Genomic DNA, 19,305 nt, shown 5'->3' on the forward strand with positions numbered 1-19,305 from the left:
ACAGGAGAAACTGTGAAATTAACTATACAAAGAGTGCTGTCCAATATAAAAATTAAACTAACTGGAAAAACAGAGGAAAAATATATATCCTATAACCCTATACACACACACACAAACACACAATCTTTTTTTAGTAATCTTAATTGGTATTGCAGCAACAGTAGGTAAAAAAAAATCAGATAGAAGTGTGGTATTTAAATTGACGATGTCTCCTTAATTTATGCATGTGTTCAGGTCGTTATGTTGCTTTATGTGTCTGCATATTTGCATTGTAAATTGTCTTTCTAATCTTTTTTTGTTTTGCAAATATTTTTAAAATGTCTAAAATGAACTAATATCTTTAAAGAGCCTGAAGTTTATGAAGACATTCTCCCTGAAGAAAAAGTTCCTGTTGCTCCTACAAAAGAGGAAGTTCCACCAACTAAAGGTATATCACATGTTCAAGCAATTCATAAAGCAAAGAGCTCCAGTACCTTACAGTTATTCATCCTCATGATCCATATCTGGTTCCATGCAAATAATTCGTGTGTTCATTCTAACTACTCCTTGATTGTCTTGTCCATCTGTGTCTTCCATTGCCCTTCTGTTCTTTACATTTTGTATATTATAAATTCTTAAAAGAAACTAATATCTTTAAAGTGCCTGCAGTGCCCAAGAAAGCTGTTCAGCAAAAGAAAATACCTGCTGCCATACCTAAAAAAGAAGCTCCACCAATTACAGGTACATGAGCTCAGACTGGAATTTCACTGAAAGAAAATATATCTGTTTTAGCCTCTTTTAAAGTTGATTTAATGTTCTGTGTGAGATATCCAAGGCCCCAGTTTACTGCATTGGCTTAGAGGTAGACTCTACAGTAATACAATTCTGAGGCACAAGCTACTGCAACAAGTTCATTCTGTGGTATAATTGATTTTTGCCACAAACCCTTAAACTTTGTATGAATGATTAATACAGGATCAGACCTAAAAAACATATTTCAAGGTGGGTGCATAACTGGTTGGAAAACTGTTCCTAGAAGTAGTTATCAGTAGTTCACAGTCAAGCTGGAAAGGCATATCAAGTGGGATCCTGGGATCTGTGCTGGGTCTGACTCTATTCAATATCTTCATCAATGACTTGAATAATGGCAGAGAGAGTAAGTACACTTTTAAAGTTTGTGGACGATACCAAGCTGGGAGGGGTTGCAAGTGCTTTGGAGAATAGGATTATAATTCGAAATGATGTGGACAAACTGGAGAAATGGTCTGAAAAAAAAGGATGAACTTCAATAAGGACAAATGCAAAGTACTCCACTTAAGAAGGAACAATCAGTTGCACACATACAAAATGGGAAATGACTGCCTAGGAAGGATTACTGCAGAAAGGGATCTGGGGGTCATAGATGAGTCAACAGTGTAACACTGCTGCAAAAAAAAAAGCGAACATTATTCTGGGATGTATTAGTAGGAGTGTTGTAAGCAAACCACTCTACTCCGTGCTGATTAGACCTCAAAGGGAGTATTGTGTCCAGTTGTGGGTGCCACATTTCAGGAAAGATGTGGACAAATTGGAGAAAGTCCAGAGAAGAGCAATAAAAATGATGAAAGGTCTAGAAAACATGACCTATGAGGAAAGATTGAAAGCAATGGGTTTGTTTAGTCTGGAGAAGAGAAGACTGAGAGGGGACATGATAACAGTTTTCAAGTACATAAAAGGTTGTAACAAAGAGGAGGGAGAAAAATTGCTCCTTAATGTCAGAGGATGGGACCAGAAGCAATGGGCTTAAATTGCAGCAAGGATGGTTTAGGTTGGACATTAGGGAAAACCTCCTAACTGTCAGGGTGGTTAAGCACTGGAATAAATTGACTAGGGAGATTGTGGAATCTCCATCATTGGAGATTTTTAAGATCAGGTTAGACAAACATCTGCCAGGGATGGTCTAGATAATACTTAGTCCTGCCATGAGTGCAGAGTACTGGACTAGATGACCTCTTGAGGTCCCCTCCTGTCCTATGGTTCTATGATTCTGCAACAATAAAAATCCAGTATTGCAGAATGCTAGGGACCTTGGATAATATTGTGTTTTGTTAGTATCATTTGTTTCTGTTCATAGTTTGTAGTTTGTGTTTGGCTTTTGTCTTAGGCTTTTGTAAGAATTTTGAATTGTCTAAAGAAAAACGAATATCTTTAAGTGCCTGAGGTTCCTGAGAGAACTGTCCCCCAAGAAAAAGTACGTACAGTTGTCCCTAGGAAAGAAGAAGCTCTGCCAGCTAAGGGTACATCAACTCTTCACTGGAATTATAAAGCAGTGAATTCCAGAAAATTTGAGTCACTAGTCTTCATAGTTTAATATCATTAATTTAGGTTTTTGTTCTACTAGCTTTTTGTTATTTTATAAAGGCTGTGTATTTTGTTTCTTTATTCTCTATATTGATATTTTTAAAATTCCTAAACTAACTAATATCTTTAAAGTGCCTGAGATGCCAAAGAAAGCTGTCCCCAAAAAGAAAGTACCTATTGTTGCACCCAAAGAAGAAGCTCCACCTTTTAAAGGTACATGAACCTTTGACTGGAATTTCAAGGGCAGAAAAATCTCTTCATTTATTGTTTTCTAACCTCTTTTAATGTGTAATTAATGTTCTGTCTGATATAAACCCTGATGTGGCCATTGTATTAGTCGCTTCTTTTTAGGGGGCAGGGGAAGGAATTTTCCCCTCACCACCATGTTGCCTGTGGTGGAAGGAGGTTTTTTTACCTTTCCCACAGTGAGTGTCAATGAGGACCTTTTCTGGTGAGGAGAGAAAGTGGTAAGCTATATGTTGCCGCTTATTTTGTAAGTGTGGGGCAGATGTGCAGTGCAGGTACTCCATAAGGAAGGCATCCAGTAACCAAATAAATGACCTAGTAAAGGACTTAAAAGGAGGTGCTGGATAAAGGAACAGAATGGGGGAGAGGAGTTGGGGACTGTTATGATTGGTCCGGCAGGGAGCCAGCCCCTCTTTCTTATAGCTCACCTTAACCCTCCTACAAAGGAGGGTGGATGGTAAGGTGCAAGCCATGGGTTGGTTGGGGGACCTGGATGGAAAATGAAGGGGGGCTGGTGGAAGCCCCAGGTTGTTATTTGAATAAACACGGATTTGCCTGCACTGTTCACTTTATCTGCCGGGTAGTCCCAGAAATCTATATAGTAAAGTTGCAGCCTGATTAAATCCATATCCAGTGTCTCCTGTCCTTCTTTTGGTATAGCCAGACAATAGACTTTGTTTCACGGGGTAGCCTACTGGCAATTGGCCTACTTCTGAGAAGTAGTAAAGAGCATCTTTGTGTATCCCACTGCAAGATAGGGCCCTACATTTGTTGTTTGTCATGTTGTCTTTTTGTTCTAAGATGTTGTAAGTAATTATGAAATTTCTAAAAGAAAACTAATATCTTTAAAGTACCTGAGGTTTATGAGGAAATTCCCCCAGAAGAAAAAGTTTCTGCTGCTATTCCTGGGAAAGAGGAATCTCCACCAGCTAAAGGTACATCACCTCTTCAAGGAATTTACAAATCAATGAATTCCAGAAAAATACAATTATTCATGTGCATGGTTTAATTCATGTTCAATATATTCAGTCAGTGTGTTGGTTCTAATTGCTCCTTGCTTGTTTTACCAATTTGTCTATCTTTGTTTTATGTTGCGTTCTGTTTCTTATATGTTATAAATTCTTAAAACCAACTAATATCTTCAAAGTGCCTGAGGTGTCCAAGAAAGCTGTCCCAGAAGAAAAAGTGCAAATTGCTGTGCCTAAAAAACCAGAACCTACTGCTGTACCTAAAAAACCAGAACCCTTTGCTGTGCCTAAAAAAACAGAACTTCCACCAGCCAAAGGTATATGTTAACTGATAAAATTGCAGTTTTTATAAGGAGTCTTGTGTTGGGAGAAAAAAATCTTCTTTGTCTAGGACTTTATTCGTAAATTGTAATCATTTCGTAATTTGTAAATTCTGTGTGTCAAACTGTCATCAGGATTTGGCATCATTCATATTATGTATGTCTCTTTCTTATGTTTCTTTACTATTCTTAATTGTTTGCATACATCTTTGGAATTTCTAAATTCCTAAATTAAAATAAATGAATATCTTTAAAGTGCCTGAGGAGCCCAAGAAAGCTGTCCCAGAAGAGAAAGTACCTGTTGCTGTACCTAAAAAGCCAGAAGCTCCGCCAGCTAAAGGTATAAAGCATCATAAATGAAATCATGAACAAAATTAATCTTTCTTTTTCTCCTGTAATCATTATATTTCCTGAAGTTTATCCTGTCTTGTTCTTTCCTTTCTTTCTTTTTTTTTGGGGGGGGGGGGTCCCTCATCAAATAGTCGGTAAAGTCTTTTCATTTGCCAGTTTCTTCTCCCCAAGATGTGCAAGCGTAACTCCCATTCTCAAGGCATATAAAAGGATGTCAGACAACTGGCTGAAAGAGAAAGGGATGAAATTGTATTAAATATTATAATCAATAAAAATAATATATTTAAGCGCACATATAGGCAATCCTTACAGTGCAAATACTCCCACCAAATGAATATCACAGCTGCTGGGTTTAAATAGGAAAACCGAGTCACAAGTCAACCCAATTTAGGCTTAATCAATTTTTGCCTTTATTTATACAATTTTAGACAGAATTATTTTCACTTATAATGTCTGAACATATGTTTATGCCAGACAATAACAGATAAGATGGAATTAGTAGCGGCCCAAGTTACTACATTCCGGAGTACTAGGAAGTCCTTCCACCTTCCATGATGGTTGTCACCTCCTCTGATCTCCTGGTCTCGTCATGCATTCCTGTTCTTCAGTTTCTGGTCCAGTGTTTCTCCTGTTTGAGGCTTGTTCCCGGAGTTTTTTTTATACATTTCCACATTCCAGATTACTTAACCTTTATCCAATTGGCTTTTGCCACATAAACCCTTTATTTTTTATGTAACTCATACATTACGCATGACCAAGCTTCAGTAACCCAACTTCTGCATTTTTCTGCTGGTTTTGCAGTTTCTAGGTCATGTTGTTCTGTGTCATCCTGTTCCTAGCCTTCCCAGAAAAAGGATGTTTTTATTTATCATTACATGTTTGTGTACCTCTGATTTACATCTTCCAACAAAACATATTACTTATTGTGCCATCAATAATATCATTTAAAACAAATCAGAAATTCTATGCAAAACAGTAATTGGCAAAGCCACATTTATGCCAAGCAAAGTGTTGTGCTAAGTGTTTGTCATCTTATCTATACTCATTCACTATCCTTAATTACAATTCATTCAAATATAGCAAATAAAGATCTTAATCCTACCATTTAACAATTCTTCATTTTTATATTTCAATATCATAAGTCAGAATATGTATGTTACCATTCCCAACTTAATCTATTAAGTCCGGGGAGTTATGGAAAACACAATGATTCTTTAATGTCAGCATTTCTTATCCTTTTTTAAACACATGTTTTCAAAGCCCTTTTTCATTTAGAATCCAGTTTTGTTTGTGACTCAACAAAAAAACTTAATTAGAAATTTTCCTGTGTTGTATTTTGAGGGGTGCCTCAATGGTACCCCCGTAACAGTCATTGTAAATACCTTCACAAGATCCCTCAAATCCATCCACAACCAGCAGATCATAATATTGCAAAGTTCCCATTTGATAAAGCTCATATTGATATTATTGGATATTTGGTTATTGATTTGCATGGGAGCAACAGAAGACCCTTGGGCCAGTTGCTATGATTCCTCCAGTCAATTGAGAGTCTCTAGAGTTGCTAATTTGGATTGCATGCCACCAATTGGCTAAATAAGAACAACTGAAGTTCCTGTGAATAGCTCTGGCAGCCATGCCGTGGCTAGAAGAATGATGGGCCAATGGAAATTTTGTGATGAAAACATCTCTTTGTAATTTGTACAGAATGTTTGTGTTAACAACTGGTATTTATATTTAGCATCTTTAATGTTCTTTCATGTCCACTTGTTTTTTGTTACTTTTCTGTTCATAATATTTTATATGTATCTTTGGAATTCGTAAAAGTAAAAGACACTAATATCTTTAAGTGCCTGAGGTGCCCAAGAAAGCTGTCCCAGAAGAGAAAATACCAGTTGCTAAAAAGCCAGAACCTCCACCAGCTAAAGGTACATATTAACAGTGGGGATCTTATAAAGAAAAAAATATCTTCTTCTCTTGGAAATTAATGGTTGTGTTTTTTTTTTAATTCTCATTTAAAGATTTCTTAAATAGATGTAACACACTGAGTTATGTGTATAACAAAGCACTCTTTGACATTACTAATGTTCCTGATATGCTTTTATGATTGCTCTTTTTATTCTTAATAATTTGCATACCCTAGAAATTCTGAAATGTAACAGAAAGTAATGCTGTTTCTTTAAAGTGCCTGAGGTGCCCAAGGAAGTCCCAAAGGAGAAAGTATCCGTTGCTGTGCCTAAAAAACCAGAAGCCCCACCAGCCAAAGGTACATCTCACCACAGCTAAAACAGCAGGGGGCGGGGAACAAAATGACCCTTGCCATGTTCTTGCAAATGTTATATGTTAAGTACTCCTTATTTATTTTTTATTGTGAGAAACCTATTCATTTGATGGCTCTAATCTCTTTGTTGTTTAACCATAACTCTCATCAGTGTTGATGGTTGTTAAGGATATTTGCCTAACAAAATAGGCAAGAGGGTGGTCCTTGAGGCAAACATTAGGAGGTCAGATCAAAAGGGGATTAAAGAGTCTCAAGGCACTTGCTGAATGACCCAGGCCCAAGTGGCTTCAGTCGGGGTAGGATGAGGCCCACAATGTGTGGATGGAAAGAAGTTGTAGAGATGAGAAATGTTAGGGCAAAAGGTATGTGGAATGGACAATGTCAGCCATAGCCAAATGTCAATCTAAAATGACAGAATAATTTACCCAAGAAAGAGAAAAAAATCCAGCAAGTACTGAAGAGTACAGGGTATAACAGTGAAATATGCTTATATTAGTGGAAGGGAGGATAAGACCAATATATGTTTGTCAAACCAATGACTTCATTGATGATCTCCATAATTTGTGTTTTCTTCTTAGTCTTAACATTTTATATGTATCTGTAAAATTCCTTATAATAACCAAAACAAATATTCTTTCTTTAAAGTGCCTGAGGTGCCCAAGAAAGCTGCCCCAGAAGAGAAAAAAGTACCAGTTGCTGTGCCTAAAAAACCAGAAGCTCCACCAGCTAAAGGTACACATTATCATTGATAAAATCATGGCCATAATTTATTTTGTTCCTTCTGTTGTAACTTTTTAAATATTAATTTTGAGCCATCTTTTTCCCCACTGTAATCTGCAATTTTATACATTTCGTTTTGGGGGATTCTCTTCTCCTCTTTATACTTAAATCATTCTCATTCAACAGTGGAGTAAAATAGTGTAATATGTACTATGTGTAAGATCAGACTTTTAAGCCAGGCATCATTGATCCTATTTCGTGTTCTTATTGCAGCTTTTCTGTTCTTAACTCTTTGTATGTATACTTGAAATTCTTAACATAAAAATAAATTAATATTTTTAAAGTGCCTGAGGTACCAAAGAAAGTGGTCCCAGAAGAGAAAATACCAGTTGCTGTGCCTAAAAAACCAGAACCTCCGCCAGCTAAAGGTATATGTCATTGGGGGGAAAAAACAATGGCAGGAAATCATAGTCTTTTTCTTCTGAACATTATTTAAAGACAACAGCTTTCTCTGGTCTCTTGCTGTTGGCTGAGATTTGTAAAACCTACTTATTACATGTAAGTGAATTCCAAACTGATTGTGGAATATGGTAGGCTCTTTAACATTGTTGAGCTCTCTGTGTTTTATGTTGTTTTTCTGTTCTTAATACTTTGATTCTATTTGTGAAATTTCTCATAGTGAAAGGTATTAATATTAATATTTTTAAAGTGCCTGAGGTGCCAAAGAAAGTTGTTATTGAAGAAAAAGTACCAGTTGAAGAGCCTGAGAAACCAGAACCTCCACCAGCTAAAGGTACATGTCATCACTGATGAAATCATAAATAATCTTTGTCTTATTTTCTGGAGTACTGTTTGAACATACAGTTCTTTTTCTGCTATGAGATTTGTAAATTGTTCTTGTTGTGTAAACTGCAGTATGTGTGTGGGGGTGGGAATAGAAAAAGAGGATGAAATTCAGCCAAGCACAGAGCTCCAGAAGAAGACCAATGAACAGGGGAAATTTCATGGAGAGAGAATGAAAGAGGAATTGATGTTTAGATCTGACATCATCAATGTTTTTGATGTCCCTGAGTTTTATGTTTCCTTAATATTCTTAAAATTTCAAACATATCTTTGAAATTCATACAAATAATAGACACTAATATCTTTAAAGTGCCTGAGGTGTCCAAGAAAGTGGTCCCAGAAGAGAAAGTACCAGTTGCTGTACCTAAAAAAACAGAACTTCCACCAGCTAAAGGTACAAGTGCTCAGCGATATCATCATAAGGAAGAGCCTTAGACTTATCCTCTTAAACCTCATTTTTAGCTGAATTTGTCCAGTCCATTTTCTGATATCTGAGATTTGTTGATTCTACTCAGTGTGTGAGATGTAATCCAGGGGTGTCAAACATCTGGTCCACTGAATATATCTAGCCATTCAATATTTTTTGTCATGGTTGTTTAACATATTCAAAACACTCAAGGCCTGATATTTTTAAAAGAGCTTATGATTGTGCAGAAAACTTTCTAAATGTGAACCCAATGTAAACTAATGCAGTGCTGTCTTCCTGAGTCTGCTGGCAGTCTAAAGTAATGGATCAGAGAGGTGTAAACAACTCTGTCCTCCCCATCCCCCACTTACTTGAGCATTAACACCAAAACCCAATGGTAGCTATTTAATAAAATCATTAATTATTTAATCCAGGGTCATTGTAGCAGATGAAATGAGGAATGGGGTAAGAGGGGAAGCCCAATGAGTAGGGAAGGCAATGCAGAAAAGGAATTACAGGTGGAAGAAAAGAGGAGTCTCACCAAAACAATAGTAGAGGGAGATGAACAGAATAGAAACAAAGGGTGGAAATAGTGATAATCCTAAAGGGGAGTTTATTTCCTCCCATGTGATGCTGAATGTAAATACAGAGTACTGAAAAAACTCTGAATAATTAAGGTTTTAGTTACTACATAAAGGTCAGATTCCATGACTGATCTGTGTTCATCCTCCCTTTGGGAGTTACCCATTGTGTAGAGAGAGGCATAAATTCTTACATTTCTACCCTGACATAGGGATCAGAAATAAAAATGGAATTCAGCTTTCTCATGCAATATGTTTGACACCCTTGCTATACTCTGTGTGCGTGTGTGTGTATGCGAGAGAGAGAGACTAAATGTTGTTTGAATATGAACTCGTTAATGTCTTGAATACATCCTTGTTTTGTTTCATTGTTCATCTTATTATTTTATAAACAACTTTGACATTCATAAAAGTAAAAGATACTAATATCTTTAAAGTGCCTGAGGTGCCCAAGAAAGCTGTCCCAGAAGAGAAAGTACCTGTTGCTGTACCAAAAATACCAGAACCTCCACCAGCTAGAGGTACATGTTATCATGGATATCATCTTAAAGAAGAATCTTTGTCCTATTTTCTTTAACATTATCTTAACATTTTTGTCTAGTCCACTTTTTCCTATCTGAGATCTGTAAAGTGTATTCACTGAGCAAACAGTGCTGAGTGTGAATGAGTAATCAAAGCCTGAATATTGCATCATCAATGTTTTTAATATCTCTGTGTTCTATCTTTCATTCTTCTTAATGTTTTGCACACATTTTGATAACTGTATAATGAAACAAACTAATATCTTTAAAGTACCTGAGATGCCTGAGAAAACTGTCCCAGAAGAGGAAATCCCTCTGGCTGTGCCTAAGAAAACAGAACTTCCGCCAGCGAAAGGTGCATGTCATCAAAAATCTTTGTCTCATTTTCTTGACCATCATCACTTTTCACATACTTTGTCCTGTCCATTTTTTGCCACCTGAGATTTGAAAATTCTACTTGTTGTTTGAATTGTACTGCTGGTGTCAAATACTTGACTCATTTACTGTATGTGGTCACAGGAAATATTTTCCTGGTCTGCTTCATGTATTCAGATTGCTCAGAATCTAAGATTTTGTGGTTTTAAAAAGTGAAATTATTGTTATGAGATACCAAATCTGAACTCAATTTAAGGGTGTGTCTACACTGCCCCACAGTTCAGATGAGGGGATGAGAGTAGAAGTATGTACCAGAGTTCTGAGCTGTAACTCCCCTGTATTGAAGCTGCGGGCGCAAACTTAAAGGTCCCAAGTTTGCACTATGTGAACTCAAGACTCAAGTCTCTAAGGTGCCACAAGGACTCCTCGTTTGTTTTTGCAGATACAGACTAACACGGCTACCACTCTGAAACTTGTCAAGACTTTTAAGTTCACGTCCGCAGTATCCACAGGGGGGAGTTACAGTGCAGCACTTTGGTCCTCACTGCTACCCACTCCCCCTAGTCCAAACTGCAGGGAAACGTAGACATGCCCTTAACTTCTGCAGTGCTTTCTTTGTGAGTCTGATGATAGCCTGAAGCAATGTATGTGAGAGGTGTTAACTTCTCCTCTCCTGCTCCCTCTACACACCCACATACACACTTAAATTCACTGGGCATTAATTCCAAAGCATAATGATGACATATTAATGTAGCATTTTTCATTTTAATGGATGTAATGATGTCTAGCAGTTTATACAGGGAAGGAAATGCAGTGGGAAGAAAAGAGGAGACATACAAAGACAAGAAAAGAGTGAGACAGAGGTAGATATAGAAGGAATAGAAAGAAAGGGCAGAAATAAGGGAGTGTTGAATGTTCCCCTCTACTCCCCCACTCCCATGTGGAATGTGTAGGCAGATTACTGCACAAACAGTGAACGCTGATAACAACTAAACGTTTATTTACAACATAAAGGTCAGATTTCACTATTGATATTTGAGCAGTCCCTTCCATTGTGAGTACTGCTGTTAATAGACTGGGTAGATGTACCTTAATTCATACCCAGACAGAGGGATCATAATTAAAAATGCAGTTCATCTTTTTCACAAAATGCATTTGACACCCTTGTTGTACAGCATGTGTGAGACAGAGAGAGACTCCTTGTTTGAACATGACCTCATTAATGTCTTGGATATGTCCATGTTTTATGTTTCATTGTTTGTCTCCTCTGCAAAATACATAACTTTGACATTCATAAAAGATCCTAATATCATTAAAGTGCCTGAGGTGCCCAAGAAAGCTGTCCCAGAAGAGAAAATACCTATTGCTGTGCCTAAAAAACAAGAACCTCCCCCAGCTAAAGGTACATGTCATCCTCAGTGTCATCGTGAAGAAAATCTTTGTCTTATTTTCTTGAGCATTATGTTAACATCTTTATTGTTGTCCATTTTTTCCTATCTGAGATTTGTAAATTGTACTCATTGAGTAGATTGTACTGAGTGTCAGAGTGTGAGTGACTAATCAAAGTTTGAATATTGAATCTCTAATGTTTTTGATATCTCATCTTCTATGTTTCATTGTTCTTAATGTTTTGTACATATGTTGAGTACTATAATATAAAGCAAACTAATATCTTTAAAGTACCTGAGATACCTGAAAGAGCTGTCCCAGAAGAGAAAGAACCAATTACTGTGCCTAATATAACAGAACCTCCACCAGCTAAAAATTCAGATAGATCAGAATTACTACTTTTTTCTTCTTGAACAGTATTTTAACATACTTTTTCCTGTGTTATCAGCTATCTAAGATATGTAAAGAGTATTCATCATGTGAACTGTACTCTGTAAGTGTGTGTTATGTTAAGTGACTAATCAGTATTTGAATGTTGCTTCATAAATACATTTTGATATTCATAACATTTGTTTATTTGTTCTTCTTACTGTTTTGTACATATCTTTAACAATCATAAAAGTAAACAGAAATATTATCTTTAAAGTGCCTGAGGTGCCCAGGAAAACTGTCCCAGAAGAAAAAGTGCCTGTGCCTAAAAAAACAGAACCTACTGCTGTACCTAAGAAACCAGAACCTCCACCAGCGAAAGGTATATGTCGTCACTGACATCATCATGGGGAAGAAACTTTGTCCTCTTTTCTTGAACATTCTTTAATATATTGTGTCCTGTCCTTTTTTCAGTTATGGAATTTGTACTCATTGTGTAACTGATACTGTGTGTGTGTGTGTGTGAGAGAGAGAGAGAGAGGGAGTGACAGAGAGAGGCTCTATGATATCTGAATAGGGATGGCATCTTTAATGTTTTTAATATCCCAGTATCTTCTGTTTCGTCATTCTCTTTAATGTTTTGTACAATTCTTGATATTCATGTAAGTAAATAGTACCAATATCTTTAAAGTGCCTGAGGTCCCCAAGAAAACTGTCCCAGAAGAAAAAGTGCCTGTGCCTAAAAAAACAGAACCTACTCCTGTACCTAAGAAAGCAGAACCTCCACCAGCGAAAGGTATATGTCGTCGTCGACAACATCATGAGGAAGAATCTTTGTCCTCTTTTCTTGAACATTCTTTAATATATTGTGTCCTGTCCTTTTTTCAGTTATGGAATTAGTACTCATTGTGTAATTGATATGGGGTGGGGGAGAGAGAGAGAGAGGCTCTATAATATCTTAATATTGATGCCATCATTAATGTCTCAATGTCCTCTGTTTCATCATTCTCTTTAATGTTTTGTACATATTCTTGACATTCATGTAAGTAAACAGAACCAATATTTTTAAAGTGCCTGAGGTGCCCAAGAAAACTGTCCCAGAAGAAAAAGTACCTGTGCCTAAAAAAACAGAACCTACTGCTGTGCCTAAGAAACCAGAACCTCCACCAGCGAAAGGTACAGATCAGTAATAGAACCTTTTCTTCTTCTTCTTCTTGAACAGTATTTTCACATACTTTTTCCAGTCTGTTATCAGCTGTCTGAGATATGTAAATTGTCTTCAACATGTGAACTGTACTGTGTATAACAGTTTGTTGTGTAAGTGACTAATCAGTGTTTGAATGTTGCATCGTAAATGCATTTTGATATATATGACTTTTGTGTAATATTTCTCCTTAATGTTTCACACACATCTTTAACAATCATAAAAGTAAACAGAACTAATATCTTTAAAGTGCCTGAAGTGCCCAAGAAAGCTGTTCCAGAAGAGAAAGTGCCTAAAAAACCAGAACTTGCACCTGCTAAAGGTACATGTCATCACTGACATAATCATAAAGAAGAATCTTTGTCATGTAAATTATACTCGTGTGTGTGTGTGTTAGTCACAGAGAGAGAGACTATATAATATCTGAAAGTTTGATATCCCAGTGTCCTAAGTTTCATTGTTCTTTTTAATGTTTTGTTCATATCCTTAATATTCATGCAAGTAAAAGATACTAATATGTTTAAAGCGCCTGAGGTGACAAAGGAATCTGCCCCAGAAGAGAAAATATCTGTTGCTGTACCTAAAATGCCAGAACCTCTACCATCTACAGATATATGTAATCATTGACATCATCATTTTTTTCAATGACGACAACAACAAATCACCTGCCAATGTAATGTTATATAAAACTGTCACTATACAGAAGCAGAAATGTGCACCAAAATTTTCCTGAGAGCCATAAGTAATCCAAGATTATTCAGAGATCAAAAAATCTGCCCTCCCACACAGATCACTCACTACGACGTGAATGCACCAGTAATTTAAAAAAAAATGTATAAACAGCCAGATTAACCAGGGAACAAATATTGTACATGTACTTAGCTTGAAGCATGTTTGTCTGTGTCTCTGTGAATGTGAATGTGTATGTTGATGTTGTTTTCCTGCCGTATGTATCTTCATGTGATATTTGTATAATTCTTCATGTGACCCAGTCTGAAACGGCAGTCTTATACTAGTTGTCAATATTCTCTAAAGTCCCTGAAGTCACCATGATGATTGAGCCTGAAGAACCAGAACCTGCTCCTACTTCAGAAATAGAAGAGCTCTCTCCATCAGAAGAAGAGATCTCTCCAGCAGAAGAAGAGCTCTCTCCAGCAGAAGAAGAGATCTCTCCAGCAGAAGAAGAGATCTCTCCAGCAGAAGAAGAGATCTCTGTAGTAAAAGAGGTTTTACCAGTAGAAGGTATATACAGTAGCCATAGTCAAATGCACACCTTCATTTCAAAATTGTGCACATCTTGCTTCGTAGTTCTCCACAACTGTGTTGTATTTGTGTTAAGTCCCAGGTTTTCTCCTTGTGTTATTGTATGTGTAAATATGTTCTAAATTCTCAATTCATTTAATTTAATTATAATAGTCTTCCCGATATTCAGTTTTCCTCGTGTATTTTTGTTCATGTGTTAGTAGTGTGCTTTCATAATTCATACTGGACATTCACATTATGTGCAAGCAACAAAACATTTATTTAGAGCTTTTTATGCTTCCATTTAAATCAATGAGAGTTTTGCCATTGACTTCACTGGAAGCAGAATGGAGGTTCTGGTACATTATATGTTCTTCATCTGACTTTATGATAGTAGATGTATTCTAAATCTGCCACAATATTATTTAAAGAGCCAGAACCTGAAAAGAAGATTCCTGAAAAACCAAAGCCACGGGTACCTATTCCACCAAAAGAGGAATTTAAGATGGAAAAAGTTCAGCTGAAAGGTATAAGAAGCTACTGAAATCAGTATTAACAGCTTTACTGAACGCTTCAATATAATGCATTTTAATTATCATTTGCTCCTCTTGAAAACTGGGCTTTTTAATATATTACTTTTAGCCTAACTCAGGGCTTGTTTTGGTTGTTTTCAGTCTAATGATACTCCTTACTAATTGTTTATCTGTTATGAGCTTTCAGAAATATCTGTCCAGTCAGTTTGTGTGGTTTTCAGTTAAAATGAAGAAATTTATGAAAAAGTTGATATATTTTAAATTGTTCTAATCTTTGAAAAAGATCTTAGCATAATATGATAACATATTCGTACATACTTTCACACTGAAAAAAAAGGGTCACCAAATGAAATTAATAGACAGCAGGTTTAAAACAAATAAAAGGAAGTATTTCTTCACACAACGCACAGTCAACCTATGGAACTCTTTGCCAGAGGATGTTCTGAAGGCCAAGACTATAACAGGGTTCAAAAAAGAACTAGATAAATTCACGGAGGATAGGTCCATCCATGACTATTAGCCAGGATGGGCAGGGATGGTGTCCCTAGCTTCTGTTTGCCAGAAGCTGGGAATGGGGACACTTGATGATTACCTGTTCTGTTCATTCCCTCTGGGGCACCTGGCATTGGCCACTGTCGGTAGACAGGATACTGGGCTAGATGGACCTTTGGTCTGACCCAGTATGGCCATTCTTATGTTCTGATCCCCAGCATGATTCTCCAGGGTAGTATGTTACTGGAGCTGTTATACAAATGTGGTCATTAAAGATCCCATTACACCTTTGGAACAGCTACTTAGAAAGAACTCTATAGTTTGTGTCCATTGTTTTCTTTTGTTACGTTGCTAGTGTAATCAGTTATTTGTTGGTGGGGTGTTTGATGGGTTTTAGCACAAGGATTTTTTCTTTTTCTCATTTAAAAATAGTTTCATTCTAACGATGTAGGTAGTAAAAATCAAATTGTCTTCTTTAAAGCTCCCACACCAAGGAAGAAAGTTGTGCCTGAAAAACCTGTTGAGGCTCCAGAGAAAGTGGAGCTTACCCCTGCTAAAGGTATCTAGTATACGGGTCAGAGAGGGAGGGGAATCATATTTTCTCATTCCTGTCTCTGGTGGGCACTAGATTGTAGTTCTTGAAATTCATCTTTTGCAGTATGCTCCTAAGTACTTCTCTTTTAAATGTTTGGAAGATGTTGTCCAGATGTCATCTGTTGTTGTTCTGTGTTTAACATCTTTCATTTTTCTAGATTTAATCGCACCTTCCTTTCCCACTGTGTAATTCAGGAGCTGGTGGATGTGCTAGAGAGCTGTGTTAGGGAAGGATATTAACGTGGGATCAATTATGGGGATCTACACTACTCTATTTGGGGTATAAAGCCCTACTGCAGTTCAAATAAATAAGAAACATAGATACCTGGGTTTGTGATGACCAGGAGAACCGCATGGTGACTTGCCTGCCTGGTGCGAAGGTTGCTGATCTTTTGAGATTTCTAGAAAGACTTATGTGTAGTGCTGGGTAGGAGCTGGTGGTCGTGGTACAATGACATGGAGAAAGGTAGGAAAGAGGTCCTGGAGTCCATATTTAGGCTGCTATGTAAGAGATTGAAGTCCAGGACCTCCATGGTAGCATTCTCTGAAATGCTTCCAGTTCTACGCGCAGGGCCAGTTAGACAGGCAGAACTGCAGAGTCCCAATGTGTGGATGAGACAAAGGTAGGGAGGAGGGGTTTAGATTTATTAGGAACTGCGGAAACTTTTGGGAAAGGGGGAGCCTATACAAGAAGGATGGGTTCCACCTAAACCAAAATGGAATCAGATTGCTGGCACTTAAAATTAAAAAGGTCATAGAGCAGTTTTTAAACTAAGGGCTGGGGGAAAGCCGACAGGTGCGGAGGAGCATGTGTTTTGGACAGAGACATCCCTTAGGGGAGGATCTATTAATGGAGATTCTCTATGTCCTAGTAAGGAGGAGAGGATGGAAGATGATAAAATACAGGTAGGCTCTGATGAGAAACAGTTAAATGAGAAAGAGTCCCATTCAATTACATCACATAATGGCAGACAGCTAAAAAGTGACAAGTTTTTAAAGTGCTTATATACAAATGCTAGAAGTCTAAATAATAAAATGGGTGAACTAGAGTGCCTCATATTAAATGAGGACATTGATATAATAGGCATCACACAAGCTTGGTGAAATGAGGATAATCAATGGGACACAATAATACCAGGATATAAATATATCGGAAGGACCGAACACGTTGTGCTGGTGGGGCAGTGGCACTATATGGGAAAAAAAGAATCAAATGAAGTACAAATCTTAAATGAACCAAACTGTACCATAGAATCTCTATGGATAGTAATTCCATGCTCTAGTAATAAGAATATAGCAGTAGTGATATATTACTGACCACTTGGCCAGGATGGTGATGATGACTGTGAAATGCTCAATAATATAATTAGAGAGGCTATAAAAATAAAAAACTCAATAATAATGGGGGATTTCAACTATCCCCATATTGACTGGGTACATTTCACCTCAGGATGTAATGCAGAGATAAAGTTTCTTGACACCTTAAATGACTGCTTCTTGGAGCAGCTAGTCCTGTAACTCACAAGAGGAGAGGCAATTCTTGACTTAGTCCTAAGTGGAGCACAGGATCTAGTCCACAATGTGACTATAGCTGGACCACTTGGTAATAGTGACCATAATATAATTAAATTTAACATCCTTATGGCAGGGAAAACACTACAGCTGCCCAACACTGTAGCATTTAATTTCAGGAAGTGGGACTACACAAAAATGAGGAAGTTAGTGAAACAGAAATTAAAAAGTACAGTGCCAAAGGTGAAATCCCTGCAAGAGAGTGAGAAAAAAAAAATTCTGGGCTCTTTTTCTTCTTCCTATAGTAAAGGAAGTTTATTCGGAGCTTAGAAATTAAGGTGGCAGGCATCTTATAAATACCATAGACCGACAATCCAGGTAGATAGGTAAGTAGGACCTGCAACTGTAGGTAGAGTAGAATATTAGGGATGAGATCCATTGTGTTGACAGAGAGAAGAATTTTACCTTTAACCCTTAACTTTGAATTTTTTAGCTTTTGTGGGTTCCTCAGACTCATACATTTATTTTGTTATCTTTATGAAAATCTCTTACTAGTCCTAGATCCATAAAACAAGCATATACAGATATTACAAGGGAAAAAAAGATTAAGTAAAACAATCTGCATCCATTTCAGTTATTTTATTTTCTGTTTTGAATGTTCTATTGTAAATCAGCATTTGGTTTGTGTATTTGGATGGCTGCTATTACTGCTATGAACTTATTTTGAAATTTTAAATTATGTTCTTTTAAGTGCCCGGAGTTGAAAAGAAAGGCCGCAGAATACTTCCTGAAGTTACCCCTCCACCAAAGGAAGAAGTTGTTCTTAAAAAAGGTACAGTGATTTGGCCATGATATAAATGTGAAAGCACACAAATCCATTCCCTAAGTATTCCAAAGTAACACTGCGCTAGGAGTGCATTATGCCCTCCCTGAGAAAGTTATGTGGGAAATTACATGAGCTAAATGCTGCCTGAGGCTCATTTCCTGTTGAAGGAGTTTGTGGCTGCATGCAGGAGGAACAGGTTGAAAATCCAGTAGATCCAAAGGATCTAAAAGGAAAGCAGAGCAGAACACTGAGAATATCAGGACATCCCCTGGGAGAGTCTTCCTTTTCATGCTGTTCTCTGGATCCCATTCCCTCTACTCTGGCAGTAGCACTAATTCAGGAGCCATGTTGTCAGTGGCTCCTAGCAACCAATGATTGATTGCCCCTTCCCCTATGGGTCCCCTATGACCAGATGTCCCAATTTTATAGGGACAGTCCTGATTTTTGGGTCTTTTTATATAAGCTCTATTACCCCCCATTCCCTGTCCCGATTTTTCACACTTGCTGTCTGCTTACCCTACCTATCGGGCTTCTGCTTGGATATCCACTGTGTTAGAGGGAAGCTGGCCTGATCGATTATTCCCTATTCCAGTCTGGCACTCTTCTCCAGTCCTGTGAAGATCTGACATGCAGAGTTCATATTGGGGTCATTCCATGGGCTCAGTAGGGCAGATAGCATTGGCCACTCCTTTCCTGCAAAGACTGGGGCTTTCCCAATGCACTCATGCTCATTTGCTTTTTGGCATGCTATACAGAGGGGAACCAATAGCTCCCATTCTTTGCACTGAATCATCTGTCCTGCTGTTTCAGATTAACTGAAATCAAAGTGGAATTTCAGATGTATAATTTTTTTTAGAAGTCTCTAGTTCTTTAGATAATGATTATAAGAGATATTTTTACTTATGGTAGACTAAAAACAAGTAGACTAAAAAAAGATTTGTAAGATATACAATTTATCTTGCAAAAGATAACAACAAAATAGAAGGCTTAAACCTGCTCTTTTTTAAGTCAATTGGAGTTTAATCCAGAATCAACCATTTTGGCCCTGAAATTCGTTTGTAATTTCAGATGTTACTGAAGAATTATCCACTCTAATTGATCATTTAAAAATAACTCATAATACATTATTTTTGTGCTCACAAGAAATGTTGGCATTAATACAGTAATTCAAATTATCAAGTACAGTAAGAATTTACGGGTAGTTTAGGTACTTCAT

The 19,305-nt window shown here is 37.2% G+C and overlaps 1 protein-coding gene across 1 annotated transcript in view; it reads left to right on the forward strand.

Annotated features, from left to right (window-relative positions):
* TTN (titin) overlaps positions 1-19,305 on the forward strand; it is a 310,422-nt gene that overhangs the window by 172,868 nt on the left and 118,249 nt on the right. The window contains exons 190-198 of the mRNA XM_054044429.1: positions 4,110-4,193; positions 6,052-6,129; positions 6,387-6,467; positions 7,128-7,214; positions 7,547-7,630; positions 7,912-7,995; positions 14,564-14,659; positions 15,639-15,716; positions 18,015-18,095. Coding sequence (XP_053900404.1) covers positions 4,110-4,193; positions 6,052-6,129; positions 6,387-6,467; positions 7,128-7,214; positions 7,547-7,630; positions 7,912-7,995; positions 14,564-14,659; positions 15,639-15,716; positions 18,015-18,095 — 753 coding nt within the window. The remainder of the gene's footprint in view (positions 1-4,109; positions 4,194-6,051; positions 6,130-6,386; positions 6,468-7,127; positions 7,215-7,546; positions 7,631-7,911; positions 7,996-14,563; positions 14,660-15,638; positions 15,717-18,014; positions 18,096-19,305) is intronic.

The sequence above is a fragment of the Malaclemys terrapin genome, chromosome 11 (genome assembly GCF_027887155.1).
Source record: "Malaclemys terrapin pileata isolate rMalTer1 chromosome 11, rMalTer1.hap1, whole genome shotgun sequence".
Lineage (NCBI taxonomy): Eukaryota > Metazoa > Chordata > Testudines > Emydidae > Malaclemys > Malaclemys terrapin.